We start from the raw sequence: 24,292 nt of genomic DNA, 5'->3' as shown, positions 1-24,292 counted from the left end.
ACATGTCTGGGAGGTTTGTACAGGTTATCTTACATGTCTAGGAGGTTTGTACAGGAAACCTTACATGTCTGGGATGTTTGTACAGAAACTCTTACATGTCTGGGAGGTTTGTTATGGAAACCTAGCAATTCATCAAAATTAACATCATCCAGATACCTGGTTAGTAGGATTGATATGAAATGTTGTTGGACATAGCGGAGCAACAACTGTAACATGTAGTAAGATTTATTGTATTTAAAGAAAGCCAGGCATTGCTCAAAGGGATGATTATTCTTGTATATTACTGAATAAAATTATTCAAAAACAACGCAGAATGTGAAAAAATAGTATTCAGCTAAACCACACTTGAAATCACCAGCGAAATATTCGCCCAATACTGCCACGCAGTATATCACTCAAGTCCAATTACATCTTTATTTAAGCAGATAATTTACATTTTTGTCTGACCTCAGCTGCTGTAATAATTGTGAGATGACAGGAATGGCGATACTTTATGTCTTGTCTCTGACAGTCTTCCTATCAATGTCGGCTCCTTTTATGGCTACTGCATCTGAGAACCGGAGCCGCTGGCAGATCGTGCTGGAGCGCGAAGTGCACTAACCCTGAAAACGGAAAGAAAATCAGTGTGAATTTATGGTTTTATTCCTTTTTATTATTTTCTTCGTCGGCCATTCCTTCAGTAAATAAGCTCCAAAGCGTTTTTCACTGCTGGAACGAGGCAAAGCAGCGACACTGAAGACGGCATATGACAATCCGGTTGATTGTATAACCACTATCAATGCATGTAGCTTTGATAGACGCGATGAAACCCTCTCCTAATTAGTGTTGGATTGTAAAAGATAGGTGACATTTGGAATACATTTTACAATGTATGAGGGCATTGCATTATATCAAAATAGAACTTCTATATTAAATGGTAAAGCCATATGATTTGGTTCCTGGAAGTTTTATTTGGCTAGAGGCATTTTGTACATAATTCTGACAGCACGAAGTATACACAATGTATCAGGTAAAATGTCATGAAGATTGTTTTGCCAAAAATAAATTTGAATTTTACTTATCTTATTTATTGCAATCAATGAAAAAAAAAGATAAAAAAAAGTTCGTTATTTTCAGTAGCGCACCTGCTAATGCTGATTGAAATCCACTGTTATAATCACATGCCACTTCATTCTTAACATAGTCTTTCCGATCATCCACGTAGTCGTCATGGCGACCTGGACCCCCTACCAGAGCTCCATACAGGATGTGTGGGTTCGGTGCATGTGAATCGAATGCATCCCAATCGCAGGTAGTTGGTGGGTCAGGACATGAACTACAACAAGTATGTTCAGAACCATTACGTAGAATAATGACCTATGAACATCAACTCAAAGACAAACACAGATGTACTTCACGAATAACGACGTCAACAGCTTTAGTTAAGACAATACTACATGTATTCATGTTTTTATTTTCTTAAATAGTGCTTGGATATTGAAGATAAGTGATTGACTTTCTAAAAGAGATAAACAGTTGTTATGTAATAACTGATGAGGTCTTTTTCATCAAAGAATAATGACCCTGATATATGTTAATAGAATACCAACTGCATGGCACTTATTTCCATTTCTGAATTGTAAAATTGACATGTAAACCGTTAAAAGAAGGACCGTATCACGTGATCTGATATATAAAAACTGTTGTAGCAGCCAGAACGAGGCCGAGGTCGTAATAAAAGCACCATTGTCAAGAAAATTGGACAATAGCCGTCCAGAAGCCAACATGTGACAATTAGCATTGTCTCCTAACCAATCATAAAAACACGCATCATCTCCAAACACGAGATATTATGCAATGGTAGAAACTTTCTAAATTCAATACCGATCATCTACTATCACGTCTTGCTGTCAATAAAAGATAAATGTATTTGATTATAAAATCAAGCTGTCTTCTAATTTCTACCAATTACAAAAATGAATAATCTACAATGTTTTCAGAAAGATCAACTAGGTTAACCGTTCAATTTTAAGCATATAAAACCCAAAGCTTGTATCTAAAATGGTTTTAATTTTCCCCCAATTTTATCAATACGAAAAGACTGAACGGGCATGCAAATAGCACGAATATCATTTAACTTGCAAATAACCAATCTCTAAACTTTATCTTGTAAAAACATTTTCAAAAGTGGCATTTATTAGCATTTCTATCTTCAACCATTGACACAAGGAGGAACGTAAGGTTTACGAATCATGCTTCCTTAATCGAAAAACAATCTGAAAGCTCCTCATTAAATTGGAATCAAATAGTAATCGTCTAAACCCTGTCTACAATCTTTATTTTCAAAAGTGTCAAATTAAAGCTTTAACTGATAACTTTCAAAATTTCAAGAAAATTGCTCTCCTTGTTGAAAAGTATCCGCATGTTAAGAAATGATACTGTCTAAGACAATAATAAGTAAGAGCTAAACACGATATCATGGTGTTAAAACACGTTACATTTTACATCATGAATGTCCTAGCATTTCTGGTTTCGTTGTTATAAAGGTTACACCTTAATATATTAGGAGCCTTTCTTAATAGACGAAAGTTTATTCTGTTTTTAGCTTTGCACGTTTAATGAGTTCCCGTTCAATTTTTACTTTAAAAAAAAAATTTGGCCATCGGACATATGTTTGACTGATTTTGTGTTCAAATATCGGAAGTAAGTCTGAGTTATACATTGTTTGAACATCATGGTATCTAGTAATTTTAAATCTCACGTGAGAATTCAACGCCAGCGACTTGTTTTTGACAAATTCAGGAACGTTATACATTGAGGCCAACTGTAGTTACGAAACCAAAGTAAATCGAAATACTTTGCAAAATTATTAGTGACCATTTTCAAGATGACGGTCGGCCATTGCGTTCAAACATCAGTCGAGAATGTTTCACTGTTAGCAATACGATTCTACATTCAGCTTGGCCAGTAAATAGGGGTAATGTTGTTGTGAACATTGATTATATCAGTTAGTGTTGGCATAACGTAGAATTATTTACATGCAAAAGAGCGTTATATAATTATTCTCGCAACAAGTTTACAGATCTATATGTTGATCATTCAAAACATATATAGGGAACAATGTATGGGTCTTTTTGTCATTTCAACTAATGACATATAAACATCCAATAGCATAGTTATAATAAAATATCAATTATATTTTCTATCCAAGGTCCACGAAAAGGTGAACACATGACTGCCCATTGGTTACAGAGTCTCTGGGTCAATGGCAGACATCCTAGGTCTCCTCGTGAGGAAATCAGAACATCATATCAAAACCTCAAAAGACCTTCTAGAAAGTTTGGTCACAGTACTTGTTCAAAAACATCAATTCACGCGATATAGGGTCTTTTTTAACCACACACTGGCAAAACACTTGGTAGTATTCGGAGCCGCCAATAGCAAAACAGGTCATGGCAAAAGAACCCTGTATGTTCCATCTCCAAGACATCATGGATTTACTTGACTTTGTGCTTATACAACAACATCGTCTTTCAGCAACGGTTTGGCACGGCCATGGGCCGCCCAATGTCTCTGATTGTGGCCTACTTATTTACGGAACACTGGGAAAAGAGTATATAGCCAAATCCCCTTGTGAAATGCAAGTTTAGTCTACAAGGACAAGTGATTTTTTCCAATCTGTACTCCACCATACTTTCTTCTAAGCTGAAAGAACGCCTTCTTTCTCATGTTACGAGAGCTTTCTTTTCAAGACGGTAAAAAAGTGGGGGTTTTTCGTGAAAAATACATTCAAATCAAACAAGAAATATGTGGAGGACGAAATCATGAAAATGTTCGAGTTTCTGTTGACAATATCTTCGTCCAGTTTGGTGGTGAGATCTACCAACAGACTATTGACATACCTATGGGAACTAATTTTGTCCCTCTGTTGGCTTTATCGTAAATCTTATCAAAACAGGTCGAAAAGACCTTGCATATAACGATACTTGACAGAAAAAAAAAAGTTGTTTTGTATATCTTATCACCTTTTCATAAGGTATCAATTTAGGACTACACAGCTTGTTTGATTCGGAAAGTGATATCTCATATTTATTATTCTATTAGTAAACACACGCGCACTAATAGTCTAACCAACACACAAGAAAGAAGCTCTTGATCATTTCTTGCTAAAATAAAACATATGCAAACCGCAAGGTGGTAAGCGAAAAGTAAAGGTAAACCATTGAAAATTGGTATCAATTTTGGTTAAGTCTAACGTTACTGTACTGGAGCGACAGACTCGTCTACAAGTGTTAAAGAAAGCGTAGCCGATTCGACTACAGTATATTATTGCCATCTTGTATCCTTTTTCTGTCATGAATTTACCATCTCGGCACACTATTATTTTACCTTAGTCATCAAATTGTCACACTCTAATTTACTGGTTGTGTTATAAGCAGTTATATGGTCAATATAACCTTTTCGGAGAATAGAACAGGAAAATAAAATGCTGATATTGATTATGGGCCGTGTATAGTTGAATGTCGACTTCATGGTGGTGTAAATGAAAGAGTGATATTTTCAAAGGTTGTCATTTCATTACGAACATGTAGATTAATGAATATTTTTGTATACTTTCTAATTCTAAATTTGTATTGAAACTTACTGTTCACTTTGTAATTTTCTATACAATCAAATACACGCCTTATTGAGTTTCGAATCTTCCTACAAATACATCACATGTAGAAATCAGATTAGAATAGAGATGATGTCGTACCATAGTAATTTTCTTGATGGGAAATTATATATATATTGTACAATGGTAAGTTAAAAACTTTAAAAACAACTTATATGTATTTTATTGCTTTAATCATCAAGTTCATCAATTTCATGTGGTTTTACTCCACCTATGGAAAGAGGCAAAATAGAATAATAGCTCTCTCGTCGACCATGAAATAGAAATGTAGCTTTAATAGTATTAACACCTGGCACTCGATTCAGATATGTCAAATATCGTCTATTATATTTTAAAGGACTAAACAATGCCATTTTTTAGTAACTGACGAGCATTGAAAACGTGTTACTTCATATCGCACAAAACAATTCATAGCATTACTCAATTAGATCATAATGGCGACCATGATACATCTCCAAAGTCTTCATGTACTTACATCTCTCAAACCCCCGGAAAAATAAATCAACTGTGACTTGAGAACACCGTAGGGTGGAGATTAGGATTGTTTCTATTAAAAGAATGGAAACGGCTAGTGAACAACATCTTTCGATATAAATTCTTTTAGAGAAGAGCCAAATATCATATCGAATTAAACTGTATAACACATCTGTTTCGTTCATGACTAGTCATGAGGTCACTGAGGGCCAACATATGACACAGGAGGGTTTATTAATAAGTTGTGAGACTTATATAGAAGTTAAGCAGAAATGTTCCTTTTCAGTCTACTATTACATGACTATTTAAGGCTGTGTACCCGAAGACTGGTGTCATTTGATCAGTTTATGTCTAAACACTCTAAAGGAAACAAGGCAAGTGACTTTTGCTAAACAGACAGAATCGCTGAAAGGCCAGTGATGCAACACATACATAAGAAAGGTATAGCACTTATGGATATCCATACTGATATGGTAGCAACACTAGGGAATAATGCTCCTTCACTTGCTGCAGTAAAAAACGTTGGTTGCGGAATTTATGCGCGGCGGACAGAGCCATGGGGATGGCGCCCGTCCTGAAAGGTCTGTCACTGTTGCGACTTCAGAAATGGTAAATAAATTCCATGATATTTTTATGGCTGACAGGCGAGTTACAGAGAGATATATATAGCCAGTGCAGTTGGGATTTCATAGGAAAGCGTGCATTCCAAGATCTTGTAATGAGAAAGCTCTCAGTCCGTTGGGTACCGAGACTTCTGATAGTTGATCAGACGCACACCAGGCGGACTTTGTCGCGTGCTTATCTGAACCATTTAGAGGCAGATCCTGCTAACTTTCTGCAGAGGTTTGTGACTATGGCTGAAATGTCAGTTCATCATTTCAGTCAAACAACAGTCTAAACAATGGAAGTACCCTGATTCACCCCCGCCAAAAGGCAGAAAGTGTTCCATTATCTGCAAAAGGGACAAACAGCCAATGGCACATAATATGCATCACTTTTAAGACAGTTTAGAGAATATTTTAAACTTATGCGCCACGTAAAACTCAGCAAACAACTGCCATGGATTCCATTAACGATTTTCGCATTGAATTGATTGAGCACCCGTCTTATTCACCTGATCTCGCTCCATCAGACCTTCATCCATTTCCAAAATTGAACGCCATTTTCGGTACACAGTTTCAGTCCGATGATGACGTCATACAAGTTGTGGAGTACTTACAGAATGGTCAAGAAAAGGACTTCTAAAAAAGTGGCATTGGGGTCCTTTGAACATTGAAAGTGTATAGATACTGAAGATAATGATGTTGAATAATAATGCAATATGTCCGCCAAATTCAAACCCTTACATTTGAGTCCCCATCAGCTCTCGTACTAGACAACTAAGTGAAATATGTGCCTTATGAATGCTTTGTATGTTAAATCTGGGGTAAGCGACTCATATAGAAGAACCTGTTGTGTTTCTGATTTCCTGTTCGATGTATACGATGGGCATGTCAATGAATGCCTTGTGATTGTGATAGGTATCATAAATATAATCGCTTAAAGTATAACGATAAAACCTTAGTAAACATTCCATTTAAATTAATACAGACACTTAGATTTGGACATATTGATATCCTGATAGACGAAGTCTGCCAGCAGAAGTGTTATTACAGGATGAATTGAGATTAAAGTATTTCTGACAAATCTTTATAAAGCGATCTTTCCTCGCAGGCTTGGTTATGCTGTACGAATTACGTGATGTCTATAAAATGTTTGATTCCTATAGAATTCCGCCTGTTTTGATTAAAAGTGGTAGTGCTATTGATGGCTGTTGTTAATGTTAGCAATTCTTGTCTTGTCTGAGAACGGATGAGAATGTCTCAGCGTAATTAAAGCGGAAACCAAGACTCTTTTATCCTAAACTATATGTGTACAATCGGATATACCAAGATATAGTGTCCAATGGATCAAGTATACATATTGTTCCATCACTATTACAGACCACTTATCAGCGCTAGTGTATCTCACAAACATACGACCCCGGCCTGTATAAACACGAGTGGCACGAAATCACTGGGTTAGGTTGGAGTAAATTACTGCAGGCAGATGATTATTTTTTTATCATTATTATCGGGAAAACATTTTTAAAGAATCATTTCGATCCCAATCAAATTGTGCAGGTTTAGTGACAAACCAAACTGTGTAGGTTTGGTGATTATTCAAAAACCAATTCTATTGTGTAGATTTGGTGACTTTTCCAGGCCAATGGAATTGGAGTAAGAAATGTTATCCTGGCAAGTAAATAAGTTGTTACATTGAGATTTTATTTTTCTGCTGAAAAAATTAACAATTGGTGATCATCAACCATATAATTCATAATAAAACAGGGACGGTGTTAAGTTGAGTATGTGTGCCAGAACATAGAGATTTGGACCCGGCAATGTTTTCACATACATATAGCATTTACCTCAATGAGATTTACTAATTAAGACAAAAGAACAGATAAAACCCCGGAATAGATTGCTGACAAATATTAATTTCCCAGAGGACTAGAAATAGCAATAAGAGTTATGCATTATATAGTTAGTTTCGCTGTTACGTCGACATTGCCTTAATTGTTTACCTCATTACAAACGAATAATCTGCCTCATATGTCTTACTGGGTACAGAGAGATACCATATGTCTTACTGGGTACAGAGAGATACCATATGTCTTACTGGGTACAGAGAGATACCATATGTCTTACTGGGTACAGAGAGATACCATATGTCTTACTGGGTACAGAGAGATACCATATGTCTTACTGGGTACAGAGAGATACCATATGTCTTACAGGGTACAGAGAGATACCATATGTCTTACTGGGTACAGATAAATACCATATGTCTTACTGGGTACAGAGAGATACCATATGTCTAACTGGGTACAGAGAGATACCATATGTCTTACTGGGTACAGATAGATACCATATGTCTTACTGGGTACAGAGAGATACCATATGTCTTACTGGGTACAGAGAGATACCATATGTCTTACAGGGTACAGAGAGATACCATATGTCTTACTGGGTACAGAGAGATACCATATGTCTTACTGGGTACAGAGAGATACCATATGTCTTACTGGGTACAGAGAGATACCATATGTCTTACTGGGTACAGAGAGATACCATATGTCTTACTGGGTACAGAGAGATACCATATGTCTTACTGGGTACAGAGAGATACCATATGTCTTACTGGGTACAGAGAGATACCATATGTCTTACTGGGTACAGAGAGATACCATATGTCTTACTGGGTACAGAGAGATACCATATGTCTTACTGGGTACAGAGAGATACCATATGTCTTACTGGGTACATAGAGATACCATATGTCTTACTGGGTACAGAGAGATACCATATGTCTTACAGGGTACAGAGAGATACCATATGTCTTACTTGGTACAGAGAGATACCATATGTCTTACAGGGTACAGAGAGATACCATATGTCTTACTGGGTACAGAGAGATACCATATGTCTTACTGGGTACAGATAGATACCATATGTCTTACTGGGTACAGAGAGATACCATATGTCTTACAGGGTACAGAGAGATACCATATGTCTTACTGGGTACAGATAAATACCATATGTCTTACTGGGTACAGAGAGATACCATATGTCTTACAGGGTACAGAGAGATACCATATGTCTTACTGGGTACAGAGAGATACCATATGTCTAACTGGGTACAGAGAGATACCATATGTCTTACAGGGTACAGAGAGATACCATATGTCTTACTGGGTACAGAGAGATACCATATGTGTCTTACTGGGTAGATAGATACCATATGTCTTACTGGGTACAGATAAATACCATATGTCTAACTGGGTACAGAGAGATACCATATGTCTTACCATGGGGTACAGAGAGATACCAGTCTTACTGACAGATAGATACTATGTCTTACTGGGTACAGAGAGATACCATATGTCTTACTGGGTACAGAGAGATACCATATGTCTTACTGGGTACAGATAAATACCATATGTCTTACTGGGTACAGAGAGATACCATATGTCTTACAGGGTACAGAGAGATACCATATGTCTAACTGGGTACAGATAAATACCATATGTCTTACTGGGTACAGAGAGATACCATATGTCTTACTGGGTATATAGAGATACCATATGTCTTACTGGGTACAGAGAGATACCATATGTCTTACTGGGTATATAGAGATACCATATGTCTTACTGGGTACAGAGAGATACCATATGTCTTACTGGGTACAGAGAGATACCATATGTCTAACTGGGTACAGAGAGATACCATATGTCTTACTGGGTACAGATAAATTCCATATGTCTAACTGGGTACAGAGAGATACCATATGTCTTACTGGGTACAGAGAGATACCATATGTCTTACTGGGTACAGAGAGATACCATATGTCTTACTGGGTACAGAGAGATACCATATGTCTTACAGGGTACAGAGAGATACCATATGTCTAACTGGGTACAGAGAGATACCATATGTCTTACTGGGTACAGAGAGATACCATATGTCTTACTGGGTACAGAGAGATACCATATGTCTTACAGGGTACAGAGAGATACCATATGTCTAACTGGGTACAGATAAATACCATATGACTTACAGGGTACAGAGAGATACCATATGTCTTACAGGGTACAGAGAGATACCATATGTCTTACTGGGTACAGATAAATACCATATGTCTTACTGGGTACAGAGAGATACCATATGTCTTACAGGGTACAGAGAGATACCATATGTCTAACTGGGTACAGAGAGATACCATATGTCTTACTGGGTACAGATAGATACCATATGTCTTACTGGGTACAGAGAGATACCATATGTCTTACACAGAGAGATATGTCTTACTGGGTACAGAGAGATACCATATGTCTTACTGGGTACAGTCTTAGAGAGAGAGATACCATATGTCTTACAGGGTACAGAGAGATACCATATGTCTTACTGGGTACAGAGAGATACCATATGTCTTACTGGGTACAGAGAGATACCATATGTCTTACTGGGTACAGAGAGATACCATATGTCTTACTGGGTACAGATAGATACCATATGTCTAACTGGGTACAGAGAGATACCATATGTCTAACTGGTACAGAGAGATACCATATGTCTTACTGGGTAAAAATAGATACCATATGTCTAACTGGGTACAGAGAGATACCATATGTCTAACTGGTACAGAGAGATACCATATGTCTTACTGGGTACAGATAAATACCATATGTCTTACTGGGTACAGAGAGATACCATATGTCTTACTGGGTACAGAGAGATACCATATGTCTTACTGGGTACAGAGAGATACCATATGTCTTACTGGGTACAGATAGATACCATATGTCTTACTGGGTACAGAGAGATACCATATGTCTTACTGGGTACAGAGAGATACCATATGTCTTACTGGGTACAGAGATATTCATATATCTTTCTGGGTACAGACAGATACCATATGTCTGACTGGGTACAGATAGATACCATATGTCTTACTGGGTACAGAGAGATACCATATGTCTTACTGGGTACAGATAAATACCATATGTCTTACTGGGTACAGAGATATACCATATGTCTTACTGGGTACATAGAGATACCATATGTCTTACTGGGTACAGAGAGATACCATATGTCTTACTGGGTACAGAGATATACCATATGTCTTACTAGGTACAGACAGATACCATATGTCTTACTGGGTACAGATAGATACCATATGTCTTACTGGGTACAGAGAGATACCATATGTCTTACTGGGTACAGAGAGATACCATATGTCTTACTGGGTACAGATAGATACCATATGTCTTACTGGGTACAGAGAGATACCATATGTCTTACTGGGTACAGATAGATACCATATGTCTTACTGGGTACAGAGAGATACCATATGTCTTACAGGGTACAGAGAGATACCATATGTCTTACTGGGTACAGATAGATACCATATGTCTTACTGGGTACAGAGAGATACCATATGTCTTACTGGGTACAGATAGATACCATATGTTTATTTGGGTACAGAGAGATACCATATGTCTTACAGGGTGCAAAGAGATACCATATGTCTTACTGGGTACAGATAAATACCATATGACTTACAGGGTACAGAGAGATACCATATGTCTTACTGGGTAAAAATAGATACCATATGTCTAACTGGGTACAGAGAGATACCATATGTCTAACTGGTACAGAGAGATACCATATGTCTTACTGGGTACAGAGAGACAGACATATGTCTTAAGGGTACAGACGAATATACTGGGTACCTCTGTTGGTTCATTGGAGACATTGAGTCCATAACTATGGAAAAACGTATGTCGTTATTCCACTGCCTTTCACGTCATTCTGGGGATAGAGCGACTATTTGTGTTATCTTACCTATGTCAACACATAAGTTATCTTGGAGATAAATATACACAGAACCTACAACAATACATTATCATTTTTGTTTCAGGAGTGATTAAGAGGTCTTCTGCCTTAGGGATAGCAAATAAATTACCCCCCAATGGACGAGCCTTACCTTGTACTGTCAACTGACTCTTCCCAATTAGACGTTTGAATAAAGAATATCATCCGACAGAAGGTGTCTTATAATTGTATTATTACAGAAAGTATAGATCATAATAAACTCTTTTGAAATTCTGTTAGCTAACTTGTAAATAAAATGCAATCATCTCTGTCATTGACAAGATTTCACAACTATTGTTCACACATCCAACGGTATTTATCGTCGGGAGAATAAAACACTTCGATTAAATCAATTCTTTGGAAAACCTTAGAAAAAACAAGAAAGATTTTAAGTTTGACTGCTTTCCAGTATTTAACATCGGCAGGTGAATTATGATATCGTTTGTATACCATTTAGAGGCTATGATGTAAACTTATAGCTATCAATATATATAAATTGTATGTAACAACCAGAGTTGGAAATTAAATACACAACAGTCTCTTCTTCACCAGCTGCGTATCTCGATTTAATCCTGCAACGATAACAACTTGGACAGCTTTCCATCAAGCTGTATGATAAACCTGATTTCAATTTCTCTATTGTGAATTTTCCATTTCTAGATAGCAACACTCTTGCATTTCCAACCTATCTTGTATACATGTCTCAGTTGATTAATATTCTAGGGTCTGGTCCCATTATCACGATTTTCGTGCTAGAAGTCGTCAACTGACGGACAAACCCGTAACACAGGATTTGAAAAGATGCAGGTTGATGAAAATGATGGAGAAGTTTTACGGGCGTCATAGTAATCTCCTTGAAAAATATTGACGCTCGTAAGAATAAATGTATATCCCTTGTAAATAGAGTAAACCAGATATCCCGGGATCGAGTCACTAAAAATTATTATGACCTCTGTTACATTGGTGCTCATGTAGAGACTCGAGATTAATATTTAGCGTTACCGTCACAAGCATAGCTGTAACCCGAGAAAACTTGAAGACGATATTTTTCTTGGAGGTTGAGTATGTAACCCCGGTAAAATGCTAGCCGTATGATACCACTCGACTAGTGAGAACTTCTCTTTAGTTTGCTCGGTTGAGCGTAAGACTAGTAAACCAGAGGTCACGGGTTCGAATCCTAGCGGAGGCATATGAACAAACCTGTGTTAAATATATGATAGTTTGAGGCAAAAATGTTCATTTTCGATGAATAAAGTGAAACTAAGTTCACACGCATCTGAATTTTAAAAAACTAAGTCGGACGTTTTGAGACACTTCGCCTATTAGGTACAATATACCACCATCTAAACACACGCACACAACCCCCCCCCCCCCCCCCAAAAAAAAAAAAAAAAAAACCAAGAAGTTCAATGCATTACCAAGTTCACCACTCAAGTCATGCATTCCCATGATCCTAAGTCAAAGGTCGTTCCATTCCCAAGCTCCCAAGTCAAAGATAAATCCATTCCCAAGATCCCCAGTCAAAGATTAATCCATTCCCAAGATCCCCAGTCAAAGATCAATCTATTCCCAAGCTCCCCAGTCAAAGATGAACACTTTTACGAGCCTCCAGTCAAAGATCAATCTATTTCCAAGCTCCCCAGTCAAATATCAACCCTTCTACGAGCCCCCAGTCAAAGATCAATCTATTCCCAAGCTCCCCAGTCAAAGATGAACACTTTTACGAGCCTCCAGTCAAAGATCAATCTATTTCAAAGCTCCCCAGTCAAAGATCAACCCTTCTACGAGCCCCCAGTCAAAGATCAATCCATTCCCAAGCTCCCCAGTCAAAGATCAACCCTTCTACGAGCCTCCAGTCAAAGATCAATCTATTCCCAAGCTCCCCAGTCAAAGATGAACACTTTTACGAGCCCCCAGGTCAAAGATCAATCCATTCCCAAGCTCCCCAGTCAAAGATCAACCCTTCTACGAGCCCCAAGTCAAATCAAAGATCAATCTATTCCCAAGCTCCCCAGTCAAAGATGAACCCTTTTACGAGCCTCCGAGTCAGAGATCAATCCATTCACTGGCTCCCCAGTCAAAGATCAACCCTTCTACGAGCCTCCGAGTCAGAGATCAATCCATTCCCAAGCTCCCCAGTCAAAGATGAACACTTTTACGAGCCCCCAGTCAAAGATCAATCCATTCCCAAGCTCCCCAGTCAAAGATCAACCCTTCTACGAGCCCCCAGTCAAATCAAAGATCAACCTATTCCCAAGCTCCCCAGTCAAAGATGAACCCTTTTACGAGCCTCCGAGTCAGATATCAATCCATTCACAGGCTCCCCAGTCATTATCTTTTATGAACAATAGAGTCTAGGCTGTTTTAATGGTTTTAATGATTCATAACAACACACCACCAAATAGAAAAAGACAAATTGATATATATTTATGGAATGAGAAAAAATACCAACAGAGCATTCCAGGACACCATTTATCTATTACCTCAAGTCTTCCTTCAGAATTTCACCGGATTTGATAAAAATGTTTCTGTCAAACTATTAATTTTGCTGTACCAATCCTTTTCTCTGCCTGAGAATAGATGAGGATGTATGTGAGTAATTAAACTGGAAACGATGACTCTTGTCCCAGACAATGTGTGCACAATCGGAAAAACCGGGCTTAAATGATCAATGAATCGGATAGATTACACGTGTTGTTCCACGTCCTAGACAGAGGCCTACATGAATAAATTTGTCTTGAAAAAGTACAAAATCTCCGGAACTGCTTCAATTAAAATCTTTGATGGCTGAGAGAAAACTATGCAATCATTATCAAATAAAACTTTTGAATCTGTGAAAGAATTCAGACGTACTTCAATTTCTGTATTCTATGCTACAAAGCAGAGCAAATAATATTCACTTTGCGTATGCATGCCACACACAAAAGTAAACCAGGATTCATTGCTTTTACTCCAATTAGGGCCAAGCCAAAATACAGCAATTCAGTGATATAGCTATTACAGGAAGGTATTTGAAGATTAGCCGCATTATTTATTATTTTAATAAAGTTTTTACTTACCAAATATTTCAAAATTCAATATCAAATGGGACAGACGACGAAAGACATCGGACAGAAGACGATCGCAATTGAAGGGACCTAAACACTCGTTCTTCAAAATGCCTCAACGTAATTTTCCAAACTTATGACGGCCTTTTACATTTTACTATGCTTCTTTCGGGCAAGTAAACCTTGATTATTTTCCAACCCTTTCTATCAATAAGTCTTTAACATGCTGACAGGGTTTTCTATCTGCATCATTAAGACACAATTTTCTACCTGAGAACGTAGACCTACCCTCCTGTGACGCCAAACTTCCCAGAGCCCGGTAATCCGTTTCGTTTTTATATAGCGCGCCATCTATATCCGGTTTTGGAGTTAACATTTCACCATGGCGATTTTAAGGCTGTTTATTAATCACAAGACGAATCCTAGGGATAAGGGTAGGGAATTTTGTAAACGAACTAAATTTAATAAGATCGGTATATTAAATAAGGGTAGGAAACACGATGGTCGCTCAACAGAGGTACAAACACGGATTTCGGTATTATCATCTTCTAGGAAACACGTTGGTCGCTCAACAGAGGTACAAACACGGATTTCGGTATTATCATCTTCTAGGAAACACGATGGTCGCTCAACAGAGGTACAAACACGGATTTCGGTATGATCAATTCTAGGAAACGCGATGGGTGCTCAGCAGAAGTATTAACACGGATTTCAGTATTATCATATGCGTGCCGCTTTTAGTACGATCATGATTGTCAGTTGATAATCAGAAAGTAAACACTCGTAATAAAAAAAAAAGTGCAGAACACATTTATTTCAATAACGTATATTTTATAGATAGAACTTGTGAATTGGTTAGTTATTTTCGAATCAGTGTTGCCAGGGGTACAGGAAATAAGTACTTTTCACAGAAAACATTGACTCAAATACGAAATACATTGTAATACAGTGTATTTGTATAATGTATTGAGATATTTTAAGATGGATAATCTATTGTAGCCTGGAATGTTGTGAGTGAAATGATAACTTTATGTTCTTTGATATTTTTCAATCTATCGATTTAGTTATGTATCGGGTGAATACCTGGGTAGTAAATCTGAGTTGGAAAAAATACCGACATCAGAATTTAAATCCAAACTCAACTTCGATGACACTATGTCAAAATACGGACAAAAAGTAATTCATGAAGACTTAAAATCAAAACAAAAGGCAAATGAGACCAGGTGTTTCGAAAGGGTATCCGTTTTCTTCTTTAACGACGGCATCCACCATCCAAATTTCGGAACTCTCTGTCCTATTTCGTAAAGCTTTGTTCAGGTGACAACCCAGACTTTCCAGGAAAATCACACTTGGTATTGATGACGTATTCTGATCACGCTTTTGTATACAATATATATAACAGGCAAAATCTTAATCGCGGTATTTAAAATCAATTCACTTCAAAATACACTAATTTATGAGTACTAACGAAATCAGACATTAAGGTCATGTCGGGTTGTACATTTTGTAAATAGTGAAATTAAATTTCGGTCTTCATCTCCATGTGATCGATTATATTTAATTATTTTTACATGATATGAATGCGTATCACGAGATAAGTAACGCCTATTGAACACATGTAAAACAGAACAGCTACACCAGAACCCAATAGCTTCAAAATTTCACCATATTGCAGTTTTTTCGCGAAAAAATATTGCGACGTATTTTGTTATTTTAAACATGAATACCTCTTGATACATTGATTTTATTTGTTGCATTGAATTTTAAGAGGAAACAGCACCGTGCATGTAAATGATAATACATCCACACAGACGACTTTAGGAACCCTGTATCAGAAATACACTAAAAAGAGTACGGTGGGCGTATCTTCGCCTCAAAAGGAGGCTTTCAAACGTCACTTTGTCTACAGGACATCTTGGGTAAGAGCTTAATTGGTCCTAAATATCGGTATTGTGTCGTTCAAATTGAATTAAATAAAAAGACATGGATATCTTTTTGCAATCTATTGGGTGATTAGGGCAATAAAGAAAAGGTACCAGTCCCCTAGACGAGGATACTGTGGTAGCAAGTACTCTCTTGTGTTATTGATCTTTTACTTTAACTTAAAGTCTGTAATGGTGTCATATTTCTTGGTCCGAAGTGTTTAATATCTGTAACAAAAACTACAAAAAAATTACATAACAAACACGTCCATGCGTTTGACACCAAAAAACAGAACGTCTTGACGAAATGATCTTAATCTGTTATTTAAACCAAATTTTTCGAAAGAATTAATATAGACAAGTACATGCTTTCTATCGCATGTTGTCCAAAGTTCAATTAATATTGAAGGTATTTGAACATCGTATTCTTCTGTCTCCCATAACCACTTGTGATAATTTATCAGCCCTTTATGGATTAAGAACTCTAAATACGCAAGCCACTTTACAGAACCACAAAAGACGACACTGCATTATATACGTGCACACCATGTATGGATGTCAAGTGTACACCGGAAGTTAAAGTCACTTCTTAAAGTCCATGACTAATTGAAAATACTCGTGATAATTAATTTCTGAATAAATTCAGTTATTAATAGCGATCACACAGAATTAAAATCGCCATATCCAGATATAAAACTGAAAAAATGGTTCATACCTTGTGCTTCCCGTGAAAGCTGAATCTGTTCAGCTGTGGTTCCAACCAACTAATACCATACTATATATATGTGGAATGTCCTGTAGGTTACGCTTCCGACTAGGAAAACGTCTTGTGAAGATTTCAAGATACGTACGTTGTACATGAAATTCTACGTGGCTGGGCGTCACCATTTTGTAATTTTACGCTAAAATTCTGTAACCTTAACGTCGTTGTGTACCGCTTTCGAACAATCGTGTCTCAGAAAGGACTTTACACAGATACTGAATATGTGGGATATACAGCTTTTAGGTATCCAAGAGCATCCGGGTAAAAACCCATAAAGATATTAGATCGGGCCAAATATGACCCTTAACCTACCAAATCAAATGACAACGTATTTAAATAAGAAAATTGGATTTCACTCGATATTCCCGGTCTACGGTTGATGACGAACAAGGTATTATAAAAGTAACCAACAAGGACTAGAAATGCTATTAGTGTAAATTGTTGGTGATTGGAAGATCAAGAAATACAGATCTCTGATTTCCTTTTCTATTTCTTTTAACACAGGAAAACGTTAAAATGAACTTGTTTATTTTCAATAAATGATATGTGACTAGCCAGTAATTTAACCCTAGTTTAATTTCAGGATAATCTTTTGTAATGATTAAACATAATTCATAGACAATGTAAAACACATACTGTTTATCTGTCTTCTTACATCTAATGTTTACAAGAAAAAAACTAATGATAAATAACTTCGTTTTTTCCGCAACAAAAAACATGACTTGTAATAAGGTATATTACAAAGTATCTGAGGAATTTTTAGTGTAGGAAATGGGGTGCAGGGTTTGATGATATGAAGACCTGCCTTAAAATACTGGCCACATGATTGTCATCTTTGGTTTTCTTTATATAGCTTTTACATTTCTTACTAATTCAAATACTGAATCTGTTCAATATTTAGAGGGAGTTACATATGTAAAGCGATTTTAAAAAAAAACTTAGTATGGTTTTTCTTTTCTTTTCATGTAAACTTGTGCCAGATGCTCTTGTCACTGTTTTGGCAAATACAGAGAGAGAGAGAGAGAGAGAGAGAGAGAGAGAGAGAGAGAGAGAGAGAGAGAGAGAGAGAGAGAGAGAGAGAGAGAGAGAGAGAGAGAGAGAGAGAGAGAGAGAGAGAGAGAGAGAGAGAGAGAGAGAGAGAGAGAGAGAGAGAGAGAGAGAGATGATTATACTAATGTCAGTAAAACAATACCTTTGAGAATTCGAAAGAGTGAAGAAGTAATATTGACTATAAGGCAAATCTACCCGACCCTCCCAGGAAATTATATGCAGCTTTAGCGATTCTCGTGTTATCAATGGACGACATATTTGCATCTCCTTTGACAGAGAATATCCACATTAATATCGCCTTCGTACCATGATAGTGCTGTATAAAGGATTCAACGTAGATTAGCATACAAACGGCAAGTAATAAAAAAAAGAGGTAACCGTCATCACAGAGATGGCCACATTGACACTCGGCAGAGGCAATGAGGTTTGCTCTAAACATGTTATAGTTTAGGCAACTAACGTGGTTTCTAAGACGACAGAGCAGGATAAGTTGTCTAGGTCCATAAGATACAAAAATGAGGGCTTAAGTTTCTATCTACTACCATGGATCTTTTAACATTAGCCTTAAAGGAATTAATAGAAGTTCAGATAATTCCAAAGTTTTGTTTAAGAAGGAAAGAGTTTCGTGATAGTCTAAGTTGGCAAAATTGTTCTCTTAATAGGTGGGCATTCCTTAAGTTATATGGTCCTAAGTTACCTTTTTCATCCAGAAATAGATCAGTAAGGAATTCGGGTACCATATTGTGAACTATGGAATAAAATAAAGAAAGCTTGCGAGATTCCTGTCTTTTTGAAAGTGGCAACCAACCAGTTTCTCGATACAAGAGTTCAGTTTTTGTGAATATGAGCAGCACTGTGACTATTCTTGCAACTTCTAACTGAATTTTGTTCTAATATCAAAGAGTTCATTGCCCCGCAGTTGTCCCATACTTCACAATCATTTCTAGTTTTGAAGGAAGACAGGGAATCCTTAATGAAACTGCTTGCTACCTATTGGTTACATAATCACTTACTCATCTCAGAAGTTAACCAGATATACCATAATTGTTTATGAATAAGACCTTTATGTCATACTCGGTCAAACGCCTTAGAGAAATCACAAACTATATGAGGTCGTTTTCAATATATATATATATACACTTATAAACCACACGTTAAATAGTTTACCTAGACAGCTAAGGAGCGACATTGGTCTGTAATTAGAAGTAACACAAGGGTTGTAGGCTTTAAAGACAGACATGAAACAAGTCAGTTTCCATGAATCGGGATATACACCAGACAATAGAGAATAAATAACGATAAGAGATAATGGCACAAACTTTCATTGGATACAAGTGTAAGCATTATATAACTTATACCATCAGGGCCACACGCCTTCTTAGCATTCAATTTATTTTATGACATCAGTAACTTCACTAGGTAAAATGGTTATTTCTGAAAGAGTCAGTACGTCTCTCAAAAAAGAAATTCTTTATCTAGATCACTTTCCGATAAATTACAGACAGAGCTAAAACAATTGTTCAGAAGCTCACATTTTTTATCATTGTAATATATTATTTCGTTAGTATAATTACCTAATATGGAGATGTTTCTTAATTTGTTCCCCCCCTTTTTAATTATATTTCGTAAAAGTTTCCATTAAACTTTAGGATTATAATTATATTTATCTATAAATGAATCTATGTTATCATAAAATATTTCTTTGGCTCTCTTTATCATATTATTTAATTTATTTCTCATTTACTTATAATTATTTTTAATGCGTACTGTTTTATCATCAAACATTATTTTTTGTATATGTCCCTTTTTTCATGTTCCGTTTAATCATCCCGTTCATCCAAGGTTTGTCTGTATCTCTAAGTAATATTTCTTTAAATTGAATACGTTTATTCATAGCATCAATATTTTTTTCAGTAAAAAAGCTGCACATTTCATTAGCATTAGTCATGTTAGTAAAGGTGAATAACCATGGAATATTATTAATCATAGTCTGAAGTTAATCAATATTTGCTCGATCATAAAGCCACACCTTTCTACTAAGATAATGTTTGACTTCACCAGGAATACATACAATAACAAGACAACTGCAGTAGTAGAAAGCAGATCAGATGGAGACAACTAAGTTTGGATGTTAACAATTTCAATGTTTTAAACCAGTGACGTTTAAATGCTCGAAAAAAGTATATCATATTGTAAATATGAACTGGTATCAGATAAATATGTTTGTGATAATTTACTTAAAAACTATGTGAAGTTTCATCATAAGTTATAACTTCAAAATTCTACAACTATCTATAAACGCATTGTCAACGAAATACATTTTTGTGGTTTTAACCAATAGTGTTGATGTTGTTGAATTATTGAAGTGATCACACTGAAATCCGACTTATGGTCTTCATGTAAAATCCAGAATGTATATATATCAATATATTTACAAAATACATCCTCGTATTTCCAAATTGCATTCTAACATAGTTCAGACAGAAGCCCGAGTGAGCGGGCGTCCCACCAGTGGAGACTAGCCTCTCCTCTTCTTGTAGATCAAAAGGAGTCTGTTTATAACATACGTTTGTCACGTATGTTGAATGTGGCAACCTAAGATGATATAAGTATTGACTTTGATGTATCTAACACTACCAATGTGTATTACTTTGACAGTACGACAAGACATGCTTCAGGCTTACGACTTTGTAAATATAATATTTCAAATTTTAACTCAAATAAATAACATAAACATATTTATAGTTCAAAGCGTAGAAAAAAAAATCCTTCGAAAAGAGAAGGGCAAAGTTATCTATATCATAACCATACAGTTCTTGTGTAGTGGCGAGACAGAAAATTAAAGGTTGTTTTTTACACGTAAGAAAATATAGAGGTTTGTTGTTGTAATTTGGAAATATGAAATGAACAGCTCCTCTTTCATGTACAATGTCATTTCAATATTTAAAATTTTTAAATTTTTTTTTTATCAATTCGGTTTCCTGACGGGCTTAATACAGGAAAAAAACCATTTTCAAGTAGATTTTACTAAGATGGAATGGAAACGGATGTTAAATGCAATCCAAAGTCTCGGATGAGTCACGCTCGATATTTCAAGTATTGGTTGTTGTGGCTTTTTTCTCCCTTTTTTCGTTTCAATGTATTTATCAACATTGATAATACTATACTGTCATTTTATTTATGTGTTTATCACTAACGTTTGTGGTCGATGTTATTCCAGTCTGTTTTAGTAGTCCCTATACGCGAAGTACTCGAATCTCGCCAAAAGGCAAAACTTGGTGCGATTTTGCATCAGTAACTTGTAACACGCTTAGATAACACTTCACTTGTTCAGTAGGGAAAGTCGATTTGTTTCCAGCAATTTGAGAAAAAATTGATATACAAATGTTGCACAAAATTTCCATTAGAATAAACACTGTTCTTGTCGATTTTAACGTTATCCGTTTGTCCGTAAAGTTCTGACGAGAACTCCGTGCACGCGAGATTGTACATACATGTAAAGTATGATACCTCTCGCCGATGTAAGAAAACTAAACATGGTTATGATTTCATTCATTGTCCAGTGTAAGTCCTGACCCTATAACTGCCCAGTGTACGTCCTGACCCTGTGCCTGCCCAGTGTAAGTCCTGACCCTGTAACTGCCCAGTGTACGTCCTGACCCTGTGCCTGCCCAGTGTACGTCCTGACCCTGTGCCTGCCAAGTGTAAGTCCTGACCCTGTAACTGCCCAGTGTAAGTCCTGAACATGTAACTGTCCAGTGTAAGTCCTGACCCTGTGCCTGCCCAGTGTACGTCCTGACCCTGTGCCTGCCCAGTGTAAGTCCTGAACATGTAACTGTCCAGTGTAAGTCCTGACCCTGTGCCTGCCCAGTGTACGTCCTGAACCTGTAACTGTCCAGTGTAAGTCCTGACCCTGTGCCTGCCCAGTGTACGTCCTGAACCTGTAACTGTCCAGTGTACGTCCTGAACCTGTAACTGCCCAGTGTACGTCCTGAACCTGTAACTGCCCAGTGTAAGTCCTGACCCTGTGCCTGCCCAGTGTACGTCCTGAACCTGTAACTGTCCAGTGTACGTCCTGAACCTGTAACTGCCCAGTGTACGTCCTGACCCTGTGCCTGCCCAGTGTACGTCCTGAACATGTAACTGTCCAGTGTAAGTCCTGACCCTGTGCCTGCCCAGTGTACGTCCTGAACCTGTAACTGTCCAGTGTACGTCCTGAACCTGTAACTGCCCAGTGTACGTCCTGAACCTGTAACTGCCCAGTGTACGTCCTGAACCTGTAACTGTCCAGTGTACGTCCTGAACCTGTAACTGCCCAGTGTACGTCCTGAACCTGTAACTGCCCAGTGTATTTCCTGACCCTGTAACTGCCCAGTGTACGTCCTGAACTTGTAACTACCCAGTGTACGTCCTGACCCTGTAACTACCCAGTGTACGTCCTGAACCTGTAACTGCCCCGTGTACGTCCTGACCTGTAACTACCCAGTATACGTCCTGAACCTGTAACTGCCCAGTGTACGTCCTGAACCTGTAACTGCCCAGTGTATTTCCTGACCCTGTAACTGCCCAGTGTACGTCTTGAACCTGTAACTACCCAGTGTACGTCCTGACCCTGTGCCTGCCCAGTGTACGTCCTGAACCTGTAACTGTCCAGTGTAAGTCCTGACCCTGTAACTGCCCAGTGTACGTCCTGAACCTGTAACTGTCCAGTGTACGTCCTGAACCTGTAACTGCCCAGTGTACGTCCTGAACCTGTAACTGCCCAGTGTATTTCCTGACCCTGTAACTGCCCAGTGTACGTCCTGAACCTGTAACTGCCCAGTGTACGTCCTGACCCTGTAACTACCCAGTGTACGTCTTGAACCTGTAACTGTCCCGTGTATGTCCTGAACCTGTAACTGCCCTGTGTACGTCCTGACCCTGTAACTACCCAGTGTAAGTCCTGACCCTGTAACTACCCTGTGCACGTCCTGACCCTGTAACTGTCTAGTGTAGGTCCTGATCCTGTAACTGCCCCGTGTACATCCTGACCCTGTAACTGCCCAGTGTACGTCCTTACCCTGTATTTGCCCCGTGTACGTCCTGACCCTATAACTGCCCAGTGTGCGCCCTGACCCTGTAACTGCTCTGTGTACGTCATGACCTTATAACTGCCCAGTGTAGGTCCTGACCCTGTGATTTCCAGGTGTATGTCCTGGCCCTGTAACTACCCAGTGTACGTCCAGACCCTGTAACTGCCCAGTGTACGTCCTGGCCCTGTAACTGCCCAGTGTACGTCCTGACCCTGTAACTGCCCAGTGTACGTCCTGACCCTGTAACTGCCCAGTGTATGTCCTGACCCTGTAACTGCCCAGTGTACGTCCTGACCCTGTAACTGCCCCTTGTACGTCCTGGTACTGTAACTGTCCTTTGTATGTCCTGACCCTGTAACTGCCCAGTGTAAGTCCTGACCCTGTAACTACCCAGTGTACGTCCTGACCCTGTAACTGCCCAGTGTACGTCCTGACCCTGTAACTGCCCAGTGTACGTCCTGACCCTGTAACTGCCCAGTGTACGTCCAGACCCTGTAACTGCCCAGTGTACGTCCTGACCCTGTAACTGCCCTGTGTACGTCCTGACCCTATAACCCTGTAACTGCCCAGTGTACGTCCTGACCCTGTAACTGCCCCTTGTACGTCCTGGCCCTGTAACTGCCCCTTGTACGTCCTGGCCCTGTAACTGCCCCTTGTACGTCCTGGCCCTGTAACTGCCCAGTGTAAGTCCTGGCCCTGTAACTGCCCAGTGTATGTCCTGACCCTGTAACTGCCCCTTGTACGTCCTGGCCCTGTAACTGCCCAGTAACTGCCCAGTGTACGTCCTGGCCCTGTAACTGCCCAGTGTACGTCCTGACCCTGTAACTGCCCAGTGTACGTCCTGGCCCTGTAACT

The 24,292-nt window shown here is 38.2% G+C and overlaps 1 protein-coding gene across 1 annotated transcript in view; it reads right to left on the bottom strand.

The window, feature by feature from the left end:
• Positions 1 to 519: 519 nt before the first annotated feature.
• Positions 520 to 24,292, bottom strand: part of LOC132553521 (uncharacterized) — a 41,884-nt gene continuing 18,111 nt past the window's right edge. The window contains exons 10-11 of the mRNA XM_060217768.1: positions 1,125 to 1,315; positions 520 to 602 (exon numbers count right to left, since the gene is read on the bottom strand). Of these exons, the coding sequence (XP_060073751.1) occupies positions 520 to 602; positions 1,125 to 1,315 (274 nt within the window). The remainder of the gene's footprint in view (positions 603 to 1,124; positions 1,316 to 24,292) is intronic.

This window comes from Ylistrum balloti, unplaced genomic scaffold (assembly GCF_031769215.1).
Source record: "Ylistrum balloti isolate Yb309-2 unplaced genomic scaffold, AGI_CSIRO_Ybal_v1 Utg370332, whole genome shotgun sequence".
NCBI classification, from domain to species: Eukaryota; Metazoa; Mollusca; class Bivalvia; order Pectinida; family Pectinidae; genus Ylistrum; species Ylistrum balloti.
This window is presented reverse-complemented; position numbering and strand designations above follow the sequence as displayed.